Consider the following 13,618-nt stretch of genomic DNA (forward strand, 5'->3'; position numbering starts at 1 on the left):
ACTGTACAACTGGACTGCTCCAATATTGCTCATCATATTTTGTTGTGTTGTAACTTTAAGTTGGGGGTGTGAGGGGCTGTAAGCTAGAGGGAGTGTGTCAACAAAGGGATGATGGGAAATAAAAGCAGGCTCACTCCATGCAAATAGTTCTGCTCACAACTCAGAAGTGGATTTCTAAAGAATTACTGCTGCTCTGCAGAAACTATGTTCTAGAGAACAGGTTTTTTCTTTACCAAATAACAATAAACTGCATCCACTGTTGCCTAGTTTAAATAGATTGAAAATGTGGAATTTTTTTTTTAATTTAGCCTAAAGATTACATAATTATAATGAAAAGACCAATGGGAACACTTTTGAAATAGAAAAAAGATGATTGGAGTGGGATTTAAACTGGAGCTAGACTCATTCAAATAAATGCCTTTTTCATTTATAGATCCCATGTTCTCAAACAAGAAAACAAACTTTTTTCCATTTCAAAACATTTACAACAGCAGGTATAGTAGACTCCAAGTCCTATAACTGCTATTTTTAATATTATATCACAGATTATTATCATATATATGTAGTCACTGACATTTTCCAAATTAAGATTACAGAATTGGTTTGAAGGCCAAATCTAATAATAGTAAAGATGTCATGCATGACAAAAAATATAACAAATTTACTACAATGTCTGGAAAAGTGCTTAAATATATATTTTTTCCAAAATATGAACATTTCTACAAAGCCCTGAACATGACATTCAAAAATAAAATAAATGACAATTGACATTTTGTGGCCACAAAGGTACCTCTGAGACCCTGCCTGCGTAGCTCCCTCTCCTGCATGAAGCCGGTAAACATCTGGGTCTCCATGAAAACCTCCAGAAAGCGCCGTAAGCTCTTGGAAGTGACCGCTTTGCGAAAAGCCTCCCGCTGAAAGGATGACGGGGAGGATGAAGTGGGGCTGGGTGTGGTTGCAGAGGAGACGGACTCGTCCTCTCGCTCAGGTCCGCCCATGAAGAGCGAATAGTGACCCACCATCTCCACGAAGAACCGCACAAAGGCCTCTGACACCACAGTGCTGAGGGAGCTGGAATCTGGAGGAGGAGGAAATCAACTTTTAAACAGTGACATAAGTCAAAATATGCAATTAGCTTCTTTTAGAAGTTCTAAACTTTACATTCAGAACCCCTGAAAATCAACTTTAGGCTACAACTTTTTCCAGATAGGTTACATTTTATGATCTTATGTAATATTTTGTGTAATAACAAATCTTGTATTTTATATTAAACAGCCTTAATAGATTTATTTTAAAAGAAGCCTTAATGTTCAACATTTTTATTTTTGGAAACCTTTTTCTGTCCTAAAGCATCTTTAAGAAGGAAATCTTTAGACAACATCAAATTGAACACAAGGCTGATGTAGGCATGACTAAATGACATGACTGCCAGCCCAAACGTGATGGCCCGCAAAACCTCAAAATTAACTGAAGAAATAAAAATAAATACAAAAAAAAGAATAAAATAATAAAATAGAGGCCAAAAACATAGGGGGGAAAAAAGACAAATGTAGCTTCAACAGAACATAAACTAGTGTCCTGCTTGTGCCTGTCCCCACCCTGGTGAGTGCAGAGGGCATTAGTAGTGAGGAGAAGAATCACCATTGTGCAAATCTCCTTTCTCGCAGGCCAGCTCCCTCCTCTTCTCCAGAACTTGCTCCAGAGCTGCCTGCAGCTTGTGAGGAAGAATGGAGTCTTCATCATCCAGCTGTAGAAAGAAAATGTTAGCAACCCAAAGACAGCGTTCTACGCTTCCTAAACATATCAAGTACATGTAAAATGTTTGTGCATGGAGCACGTGGCTGATTTGTAGTAAAAACAATGAATCTGTTTTGAGAGCTACAACCTGACGTAGGAAGCGGCTGTTGCCGAGGTCAACCACCAGGACCTGAAAGCAAGGAAAGTGATGTCACTTCCTGACACTATTGTTCAGCAGAGGAAATGTCCAGAATCAAGGGCACAACAGGCGGCACATCACCAAACAAGGACAAAAAAACCTCCGTCTTACTTCTTCAACGGGCATCTCTTTGAGTCGAGGGAGAGAACTGGAGAGGAGGCCGACGATGAAGGGGGTTGGCGTGCAGACGATGTCCAACATGGAGGCCGGCAGCACGGGGATGTATGTGTGCTGCCAGGTGAACGGGTAGAGCAAAGCCACGATGGCATGACAACACTGAGACAAAGTGCTGTAAAAATAAGACAAACAAAGAGAATGAGCTGAGCTAAGAGCAGAAAAATAAAATGTGTTTCTTTGTAAAAATCTCTTTGTATCTGGATTAAATGTAATTTCCTTTCAGCAGCAACATAGTATACACTTAACTGGGCTTCTTTAAGCAGCTGAATTACCCATCAACCATCTGTGTTTTGCATTTTATGTCAGATCAAATGAGCAGAGTTGATTGGGACTATATCAGGGCTGCTCACACTTCATATATATATATATATATATATATATATATATATATATATATATATATTAACATAATTGGAAATAAATCCAGACATAGAGAGGTTAAATAAGAGCAATTTTGTTTTAAAATCACTGACCCATCTGAAAAAAATTAAAACATTTGACAAAAACTAAAGTTTTATACTACAAATTACAAAAAGTTTCTTCCAGGTCTAAACTAAAAGTATTATTCCTACCACAAGATGGTGCTAAGTTTCTTCAAAAACTTCCCCTTAACTTGAAGTTCACTGACTTTTTGTAAACACATTGATTTAAAACCCCTTTGGGAAAATGTGTTTGAATTACTTTTATGAATTATTGAGTCAAAATAAAATGATTATCGCGTCAGAGGAACATACATTCATAGCTCCAGCTTAGCATCTCCTAACTGTAAATCCATAAAATGTTCTTTTTTTCACGGTAGAATTAGAGGAGAAACTCAGAACTTTTTCCAATATAAAGTTTGAAACTATTTCGTATGAAGGGAATTTACTAAGAAGTGACAATATCGATCAAATCATTTAATTATAAACCAAATGAGAAAGGTTGATTTTGGTGATTTTACATGCTAAATTACAGAACTTAAAACAAACAGATGTATTTCGGTAAAGCTTTGAGTAAATTCTGAGGATGCAGTACCTCAGTTCTGCATATGTGGCATTTCTGGAGTTATTTTTCAAAGCAGTTTTTCTGGCATTTGTGACAGTTTTCCAGAAAAGAACTGGCTGTTCCCAGAGTGAGTGTATAAGACGACTGCATTCCTTCCCTCACACTTATTCAGGATCTTCTTCTACTCAGACTAACTTGACATTATGAGATCTCAGTCTGAACTCTAGTCTTTATAAAGCAATAAATATCATCAGTTATTTGTAGAAACTGCAATGACTTCACCTGTCTCATCACTACAAATAGGTGATCTTTAGATTTAAAGAACGCTTTCTACTGAAATTATATCTTGCAACAATAACCTGAGTTTGTCAGCAGTAAAGATGACCCTGCGCTCCAGCAACAGGGAGGCAACTATTCGGAGGAGGAGGCGGAGATTCAGTGAAGAGAAGAGACATTCAAAATCCACGTGTTCCAGGCGTGAATCCGAGGGTCGACACAGTTCTATCACCTGTCGGTCAGAAACGGAAAAATATGGAGACTCGGAACAAATGTGTCAATGCTTACATGACTTGCAATAAAACCTGGAAAAGATATAGCCCATAGAGACCACAGGGCTTCTGCTCACCTCTGTGCCAGAGCCAGGTAGGAAGTTTTTGACGGAGATGGTTCTCCCTGGAGCCGGGAAGGGAGCCTCCATGATGCCCCTCATGAAAGGCTGCACCAAAGCCGGAGAGATGGCCCTCCTCTTCTCCACTTCATCCAGGATCTAGGTAAGAAGCATCAGGAGTTGAACATCTGTGTTGTGCAGATTGGTGGTATTGTGTTTGGGGAGTCCATATGAATTTTAAAAAAGCCAAATTTAGTTAAATTTAGTTATATTGGGGAACACTCAAAACATGTAGAATTTATTAGTAATGCTTGGATCTCACAAGAAGATGAGTCTCTCTCCTGTGAGGAAACTTGCTGATGTTTATGAGAACATAGAATTATTTCCCATATCGGATTAATATATTTCCTAATAATGTTTCCTGGAAATCTTCCAAACTTTGCGAAAAGCAGTTCAAGCTTCAAAAGTACAACTATTTCTTCTGACCAACAACCGTGCACACCCAATGTTTCCTCCCCTACTCCCTACAGTCATTCACTTTAGGGAGTATTGTCTGATGATGTCTTAAGTGAGCTCAAACTGATGAAGATTTACAGCACTATATTACTCATTTGCTTAATGATATAAAATCAGTTGTACAAAAAAATGAGTGTTTTTATAGCTAACTAAATTAGATTAATACATATATTTAATTATTGGAATATTTATTACACTTTTTAAGTGTTTTTTTCTTTCCAAATATTTAAATTAATAGGATTTTTTAACATTTTAATAGTTCTGTCCCCTCCTTTTATACGTAATTCACCTTCTTTAAGCTGACAGTGTCACGGAACACAAAAGTGTGAGTCTTCATATAAAATATATGGGATGTATCTCTGGGAGCGGAGATGTATGTCAGGACCGCAGTACTTCTTTCAGACGCAAAAATGTATTACAAGCGTCTTGAGTTCTCTGAGTCATGTAATTGATAAAAAATATGCAAATCCATGAAACTGCAAATAAAGAAACGCGAATACGGCGGGGAACATGATATTTATATATATGTAAATGAAAATATATATTTATATATATACTCATATATACAAATACAAACACACACACACACACACACACACACACATATATATATATATATATATGTTTATATATATATTTTTTCTCCTCGCGTATTCTCGTTTCCTACCATACACAATGTGTATACATATTTATGTATGTGTATATATATATATATATATATATATATATATATATATATATATATATATATATATATATATATATATATAGTTGGGCAAAAAAGTATTTAGTCAGCTACTAATTGTGTAAGTTTTCCCACTTAAATGGGTACAGTATAACTCAAGTATGAGAGACAACATGAGAAAAATGAGTAGAAAGGAGAAAGAGAAGTTCCTCCCATGACCCCTTGCTGCCAGTAAAATAGGTTTTGCAACTGCATGTTCTAAAGACACAAAGTGAAATTAACATAGAGATGTTATCAAACATCATCTAAAATTTCATGGCATTAAGATTTTGGTGAACAATAAGTTATGAACTCCAGATCAAGCACAATGGCATCTCCTGTTTATGTCTCTTAGATGATTCAGAATGACTCCAACATCTGTCCACATAGCTGCAGGCCAGATCTTAAGCTGAAATAATGGCAGGATTAGCCATGATGTTTCAATCAGCAGCAGAAAAAAAAACCTGGAGGTAATTTTCCAACTTTCTTCGTAATGAGGGCGGATTACATGCCTCGTCAGTGAGCTTTTAGAAGTTCACTATTGTTATAATTGGTAATAAGACTAAAAGTTTTAAATTTGAATAAAATAAACTGTTGATATCCATCAACAAATATCATTGAGTTTGTCGGTCTCCTTTAAGATAAGGCCTTCTCTGTTTCTCATGAATCTGATTTGAAGTTTTAAATACCAAACAGGTTTGTTTCCCCTCCATATTTAGGAGTCTTTGGAGTTCTGTCTATAAATTTTGGCCCCTTAACGACTATAAAAATGGTAATATAACCGTTAACCCTGCTGAAGTCCACTCAGCATTTATTGGCTCCAGGAGTGGATAAGTGAAACCAGCTTCAGGTTAAAAACTCCATTACGAAGACAAAAACAAAATCTTTTAGTCCAACCGGGGTGGGTTGAGTCAGCTGTCCACATTTACAAGGTGAAACTAAATTAATATTTACTCAAAGAAAAGTTATTTTATGCTCTGAACTTTATTTACTGTTTCAACATAAAGCTTAAAAACTAAACAAGGAGTCAGTACAAATGAGGATCCTCCAATAATATGGAGCTAAAAAACATTGAGCAGTTATATAACTGCAGCAAACAAGCTTAACTTGTAGATAAATCTTTAGTTCATTACAGGGAACCTTTGCCACAGTTACAACCACATCAGCTGCATTTCATACGAGCTGTTCTGGAGCTTGTGCTGGTGGCTCCAAGGAGGAGTTCTGCAGCTGTGAAAGCTTGTACTTTCAACAGGGGCGAGGCAGCATGTGAGACCGTAGAACTCCATGCACTATAACACATTTCAGAGGGAAGTATTGGATTTGCATGTTAGACTGTGGGAAAGTAGCCACACCTACCTTTGAGAAGAGGTCGAAGCATCCAAGTCGACTGACGATACAGTAGACCTCCGGGAGCCTTCGGCCCTTACCGCTGGGCTGTTAGCAGAAAAAAGATAACAGGAGGGAATATCATATATATTTTGCTTTGTTGGAATCAGAAAAGAAATTCAAAGTAGTATTTACGGTCAGATAAAGAAACATTTCAAGAATATTTTGAGAACACACCAGTAAACGACGACAGTATCCAAATCGTCTGCTTCCATCTTCACCAGTCAAGACAAAAGAAAATGTTTCACTGTAGGGAAGAAATAAAGACATTAATAATTACATAATAAAGATTATTTTTTAAAATAAAGTCTACTTTGTTTCTTACTAACATCACAGGGCCTCATTAACTCATAACAAAAGCTCTGTAATTTGTTATATTTACCATTTTTAGTTTTCATCAAATTAAAATTTTGGGTTGACTCAAAAATGTAATTTGAAAATAATAATAATATATTTTTAAATGTAACAAATTACAGAGCTTTTGCAATGTTTAACTTTTGACAGTGTAGCTGGGCAAGTTTTTAAATGAGTTTTTGGGTTCTACTTATAAAACGTATGACCATTTAAAGCATGTTAGTTAAACCAAGTCAAACTGACCAATCTGGGACTCAGATTTAGTTGTGATTTAAAGACAGTGTCCCTTTTAACCCTTTAACTAACAGCTCAACCAAATGTTGGCGCACATTTAGAAATTACTAAAAACATTGAGTGCATTACTCCACCAAGGCAATAAGACGCAGACATTTTTTTTTATTTTTTTTTGTCTTGGTTGGGTAGTTAAAGGGTTTTAATTTACACAAGTTTCAATCATTTGAAAACTGATCATGGAGGAGAAATTAATCATTTCGGTCTGTGCCCAGTTGGAATTATATGACACCAAGTATTTGAATTATCAGAATAGAGCTGAGAATGAAAAAGCCTGGAACACCACTTGGACATTTTGTATCAAGCCTCTGTCAACTGTAGGCGCATGCATTAGCATAATGCTCTATGCCATATGCTAAAAGTGCGTCCAAGAGCCCATGTTTAGCTCCTTCTTGAGCGTGCGTCAAATGCCCGGCGTGTCCGTAGCTTAAGGGTTATTCTTGTACACCAGTTTGGCTGTGCCGTGCCAACAGCATTGTTCAACATTCCTGGCTTCACTCATAAACTCTCTTTATTGTCAATGCTTGGGCACCACTAATACATCCTGATACTGTAGAGGGGGGAAATACCTCTGTCTTTAAGCTCAGGGGCTTTAGGTATCAGATTGGTGTACTCTGAATACATATGAAAGTGTACTTTGAAAGCCTTTCATTCATCAAATGTTCTGGTTTGGCTAATTATTAAACACCCCTTCTTAGAACAAGTGGAAGTTAAGAAGATGTATTGAGCAACAACCCTTTTTTTAACAGAGAGGTGATGTTACAATGACCAAGTGTTCTGTGCTGAATCTGATATCTCTCAAAGCATGGATTTGTCATAGTCTTCCCCCAGTAGTTAATGACAGACCAGTGCTGACACACTATTAGGTCATTTTCTGTAAGGCATTTCTCTGCTGGGTAGCTATTATCCACTTGAGTCATTATCATTCAAGTGGGAAATTCCACTGTCCCTGTTTGCTAAACCTTTTGTTGGCCCCCTGGAAGCACTGAGGCATTGAGACTTGAACTGACCTGGGGAAGTTGTCGACCGGCGCCCAGTCTTTGGCATCAGGGAAGCAGAACTGTGGAATGACCTTCAGTTGGTCCTCAGTCTCTCGCATGAACTTAAAACTCCTTTCAAGCTGAATATTGAGGGGACACCATTTGAAAAAACAACTTGAACAACTGCAACAGTAATCAGAGTTTTACTTTTATGTTCTCCAACCTAAACTTGATAAGAACAGAATAAAGTTGGAACATAAGCAGGAAAACTGGCAATGAAATGTAGATTTGAATAAAAAGAAAAACAAACTCAAAAATAATCCTCATTTGCATTGAGACAAAATTATTTTGACCAAATTATCCCTTTTAAACCCCTAATGACATCAGATCTTATAACTCAATTAAATAGTAATTGTGTCTTATATAAATAAAAGTGTCTTAAAACTTTATTAAGATGTTCAAGAAGTTTGCTTTTGGATGTGAAGGACAGCACAGTGGTTTACACCAGGCAGCAGTGGATGCAGTTTATTGTTTTTGTTTATGAAGAAGAACAGCTGTGAATGTTTAATTTTGGCTCCTTCACATCTTCATTAAAAAAATTGTTGTTAAAGGGACAATATTGTGAAAACTCAAACATTTGAGCTATTAAATGTATCATAATGTTAATGCCTCATCATCTCTGAGCATTCCTCTAAAACCCTGCTGTGTGAGCACCAGCCCCTTCCAATCCCAGAGAATGACTGGGTCCCCGTGCTCATACATATGAATGTGGGGGAACAGCCCCTTCCAGGCTAACCCATTTTCTCCGCAAAACTAATAGTGATCAGCAAAACGCTTTCATGTTGGCGTTGACTCAGAGAGACAGTGGTTCCTCTTGTACCTAAATTGCTGAGACAACAACATCTTGCTGATGCGCGGCACCCACAAGGAGATAAAGCCGCTCCCTCAGAGAGCGAGGAGCTAAACTACCAGGTAGGAAAAGGAGCTCGAGCCTTTTAGAATAAACTATATATATATATATATATATATATATATATATATATATATATATATATATATATAAATATATATGATACTATATTACCTTTGGTACTGAAAGGCTTAAGAATAGCACAATATAGGCCCTTTAAAGCTGCATTTGTCACAAACTACAGAGTGTTTTAAATGGTGAAGACTGTGTGTAAATTTTAAGATTAATAAGTTAAATCCCTTTATCCATATAAAGCAAATTATTTTTCTAATATATACAATAAGCCATATTGTGTTGGCATGTTTTCTATCAAAAATGGCCACAAAGACAGAGATAAAGATATTGGCAGCATTTCTCACTGTACCAATCATTGAAACAGCTCAGAAAACAGATGATTTTATTCTGTTTTTTGTCATGCTAATGTTTTGGTGATTTGAAAAACATTTTTAATAATGTTTGCAGAGTTTCCAAGGCTAAAAATAGTTTCTTCTATTGTTTCATTCATGTTTCTTCTTTTAAACATATTCTAAATCTGCTATTCTGTGCAAGGAAAAAAATGCTGAATCAGATCTGTCTGATTAGAAAGTTTCTGTAAACAGTAGAAGAGGAGCGAAAAAGAACAATCCTCAATATAATACGACATTAAAGATTCATAATGATTAAAAAAAAGGTCAAGATTAGCCCAGAAACAGCATGTGCTCTTCATGAGGTAACTATTAAGTCTCCAATTTTGTGACAGACTTTATCTTTTCTTACCTTTAAAGGAAACTGCTGAGTGACTTCTGGCAGGTACGGGACTCCAGCTTTCGTCTTGTGGAGAGCAACAACTATAAAATACTCAAAGAGTTTTCTCTCCTGTAACTCCAACAAATCCCTCTCCAAGGTCCGGTACCGGCCCGCCTGCATGGACTGAACCAAGACGAGCCGCTGACTGTGAGCTAAGACCAAGGAAAGACCATTTATTCCAATTACCATCAGAAACTAACACATCACAGATTTTTTTGTCTACCTGCATACATTTAAGAGGTCAAACAGTACAGGGACATCTTTGTAAATTCATACCAACAACAAATTAGACTTGTGTGCAATGTTTTTAATACTCACCTTTAAGCTTTTCTTCTGTGTCACTTTCTGACTCACTGTTTTCATCTGTGAATACATTAAAAAAAAGAAAAATATGACAGCGAATAAAAATCACAAGGAAGTGAGAGAACACAGTGCTTTCATTTAATCTGTGACCACAAAAGTTCTTCCAAAATGTTGGTCAGTTCCACCTGACCCGTAAGTGCAACCTTTTCCATTTAATCAAGTTAAAACATGTGACTAAAATGAGAAACTGTGTTTTTCAAGTCTGTCAGTCTCTGAGTGTGGATGCAAATGCATGAAAAGATAACACCACTAAATGCACCATAAACATTTTCAGTAGAGCATATTCATGAGTTTTCTCTAAATTTCAATTTAAAAAGTGTAACTGAAACATTAGACCACATGTGTCAAAGTAGAGACCCAGGGGCCGGATCCGGCCCTCCAGGTAATTATTCGGCCCTCCAGATCATTTTATTTTATTGTTATTAATAGATCGATGTTATCTTATGCTTATTTCTAACTTGTATAATTTTGACAAATATATTTTTATGGAGAGTAAAATATTGAAAGTTTTTTAATGTTTAAGTTGATTATTTCTGCAATAGTATTCCCGTCTTTTTATTATTCATAATTACGTTAAAAAGTTAATGTTTTAAAGTAAAAAAAGGGCATTCTGCTAAATTTTTGGACTATTTTTTGGCATTTACTAAGATTTTTTTAGGCTATTTTGGAGTTTAGCTAATATTTCAGCTACATGCTAGCTGTTTTAGCTAAGTTAGGCTTTTTTAAAGTTTTTTTAGGCTGTTTTGGAGTTATACTGATATTAATATGCTAGCTGTTTTGGCTTATTTAGACTTTTTCAGTTTTTTAGGATACTTTGAAGTTTAGCTATTTTTTCAGCTACATGCTAGCTGTTTTGGCTAACTTAGGTTTTTATTTTATTTTGTTTTTTTAGGCTAATTTGGCATTTGGCTAATATTTTAGATGGCTATCAGCTTCAGCATTTTCAGCTATCAATTTCAGTATCTTCAGCTATCAGCACTAGCATCTTCAACTACCAAATTCAGCTCACAGCATTCACACTACCACTCATTGTATTTAGTCATGTTGAGATGGTTAAGATGATCTGCTACCGAGCACCAGAATGAGGAAGAAAGTAGATTGAAGTGACTTTGAAATTTTTTTTTGTTGGAACCAGGTGGGCTGGTCTGAGTATTTCAGAATCTATTGATCTACTGATATTTTTACCCACGACCATCTCTAGTGTTTACAGAGAATGGTCAGAAAAAGACAAAACATCCAGTGAGTGGCAGTTCTGTGGGCAGAAATGTCTCATTGATGCCAGAGGTCAGAGGAAAATGACCAGACTGGTTCCAGCTGATGGGAGATCGCCATCATGGATGTGCAGCCGACAAATCTGCATCATCTATGTGATGCTATCAAGTCAATATGGACCAAAGTCTCTGAGGAATGTTTCCAACATCTTGTTAAATCTATGCCACCAAGAATTAAGACAGCTCTAAATGGTCCAATCCAGTACTACCAAGGTGTTGTTAATAAAGTGGCCGGTGAGTGGCCGATGTCTGAGCTCAAGAATGGACAGAAATGTGTGTGTTGGTTGTTTGTGGCCTCACCTCTCCCTGAGCTGGACTCTGCAGACTGAGAAACCTTCTTCATGTGCTTCTTGCCTCTGCGTGCCTCAAAGATGCCATTGATTCTCAGCACCATCTGTGTTCAAGGAGCAGTAATGTTAATCTGAACAAATCAAAAAAGTTCCCACTAAAGTCATTTTATCTTCACAGAGAGAGGTTCCTGACACTCATCCTTTGACTGCAGGAGGAGGAGACCAGCACTGAACCTCCTTCAATTGGTCATAAATCTCCCGTCCTGGCAGGAGGCCTCTCAGACGTTCATACCTTGGGGATCTTCCTCCGTCTGCGGTTGTAAGGATCTCCGGAGAGACAGGGAGTGTCGTCGGGGCTGCTGGGTGTAGACGGGGGGCTGATGCGGGAGGGGGAGGAGATGCCAGTGTCTCTGTTGGTTTTGCGAAGCTCACAGACTTTGAAGCTCCGGCGCTCCGAGTTTTGTCGAAAAAACCCGGGTTTTCCAGAGATCTGGAGAAGACACATCGCAATGGAGTTTAGAGCAGATCCATAGTCTGACAGCGAGGCGTTTGCAGTCTGATACCTTAGTGGGAGTATCTGGGACAGAAGAGGAGAAGACAGGTGAAATGCATTTACTCCCCAAGCAGCTACGCTCCAGCTCTATGTCTTCATAAGGGTTCTCCTTGGATGGTGGATCTGCAGACCATAAAACATGGAGTAAAAACCCATGAAATCAGTGGCAGCTGGGTTGCACAACAGCCTAAATAACGTACACTTTATAAAGAAAAAAGCAAAAGCACACGAATAGTCTTTCCATATCAGCCGTGCTTGTTTTTCCAGATAATTTCAACTCCAGATGTGCAAGACCCAGCTCACGTTTCACTGTGATAAGAAGAGCTGAGGAAAGCTCCGGACGAATGCACCAACAAGCAGCACGCTGAGTAAACCAGCTTTCCCACATTGTGTCATTTTCTCTAATTGTCTGCCTGTATCTCCTCCCCCAGTTCTATCAATCCATCCGCCAGATGTGACCTGCAAATGCAATGTGCTGTTTTCCACATTGCTGGCTGATGAGACTGTCACGCTAACCTCTGCAGTGCTGTGTGCTGTCAGCCCTTCACATGTGATAGTGCATTAGTCTCAAAAGTCTGTATTTAAGTTGTGGTGACAGTTCCTTCCTGCTAGCCTGAAAGAGCCTAAAGAATTGTGTGTTTTTGAGAGATTTATGCGACAACTATTCATCAATGTCTCCATTTTTATGTCACTGTCCTTTTATTTTCTCCCAAGGGAGTCCATCAAGTGTCTGTGAACAATGTTCTTACAGTTGGATGAAAGCTATAAAAGCAGCTAAAATAGGAACGACTCAGCAACAATTTGAATGAGAACATTCATGTACACGTACAATGGCTCCAAAGTGCACGGACAAACCCCTCCTGCTACACCCCAGTCTCACAGGCTGTGAACTCTGAAAGTGAAGGGCTTGAGGTGGGGTTGGTAAAACACAGCAGACAATAAAGACGGGACATATCGTAAGTTCCCTTAATGAAAATTTTAATGAAAAAACTTGTTTGTCTTCATCAGCTCCGCTGAACTCTGAGACACAGACGAAATGAGAAATCCAGGAGTGAGGCGAAGCACGGCTGAAGAACGTGGAACCAAGTCAAGCAAGTACAGCTGGAGATCAACCGGTTCATGACCGAGTCAAACAACACAATACTTTAGTTGTTGAATTCTGATACGCACCTTGAATGTCTTCATAGACATTCTCTTCTGATAAAGTGCACGTCAGGCCCAGTCTGGACTGAGCGTACCAGTCGACTTGGACGCTCTCTGAGGAGGACTGGAGCAAATCCTCAAACTCGTAGGACTTTCTGCAGGATAAAGAGCACAAAACTGTAAAAAAAAAAAGTTTTTTTCAAACATTGTGCATCAACATTCACCCGTCCATCCATCCATCTGCCTGTTCATTCGACTGTCCATCTGTCCATCCATCCATCCATCCA

At 37.9% G+C, this 13,618-nt stretch overlaps 1 protein-coding gene and 1 long non-coding RNA gene across 4 annotated transcripts in view; one reads left to right on the forward strand and one right to left on the reverse strand.

The window, feature by feature from the left end:
* Positions 1-1,802, forward strand: part of LOC112152031 — an 8,164-nt gene extending 6,362 nt beyond the window's left edge. Inside the window, exon 3 of the long non-coding RNA XR_002920218.2 lies at positions 1,668-1,802. This is a non-coding gene — a long non-coding RNA (uncharacterized LOC112152031). The remainder of the gene's footprint in view (positions 1-1,667) is intronic.
* The window catches only part of si:dkey-82f1.1 (DENN domain-containing protein 2A), a 43,644-nt gene that overhangs the window by 1,282 nt on the left and 28,744 nt on the right, over positions 1-13,618 (reverse strand). For 2 of the 3 annotated variants that reach the window (XM_024281236.2, XM_024281233.2), the window contains 14 exons: positions 13,359-13,486; positions 12,199-12,311; positions 11,928-12,125; positions 11,646-11,739; positions 10,030-10,074; positions 9,682-9,863; positions 7,986-8,095; positions 6,508-6,577; positions 6,301-6,378; positions 3,723-3,863; positions 3,457-3,605; positions 2,048-2,225; positions 1,642-1,927; positions 791-1,078 (listed from right to left, as the gene is read on the reverse strand). In XM_024281236.2, the coding sequence (XP_024137004.1) occupies positions 791-1,078; positions 1,642-1,927; positions 2,048-2,225; positions 3,457-3,605; positions 3,723-3,863; positions 6,301-6,378; positions 6,508-6,577; positions 7,986-8,095; positions 9,682-9,863; positions 10,030-10,074; positions 11,646-11,739; positions 11,928-12,125; positions 12,199-12,311; positions 13,359-13,486 (2,060 nt within the window). The remainder of the gene's footprint in view (positions 1-790; positions 1,079-1,641; positions 1,928-2,047; positions 2,226-3,456; positions 3,606-3,722; positions 3,864-6,300; positions 6,379-6,507; positions 6,578-7,985; positions 8,096-9,681; positions 9,864-10,029; positions 10,075-11,645; positions 11,740-11,927; positions 12,126-12,198; positions 12,312-13,358; positions 13,487-13,618) is intronic. The other variant, XM_024281235.2, reaches the window with a different exon arrangement.

Source organism: Oryzias melastigma, linkage group LG6 (assembly GCF_002922805.2).
Source record: "Oryzias melastigma strain HK-1 linkage group LG6, ASM292280v2, whole genome shotgun sequence".
Taxonomy (NCBI): domain Eukaryota; kingdom Metazoa; phylum Chordata; class Actinopteri; order Beloniformes; family Adrianichthyidae; genus Oryzias; species Oryzias melastigma.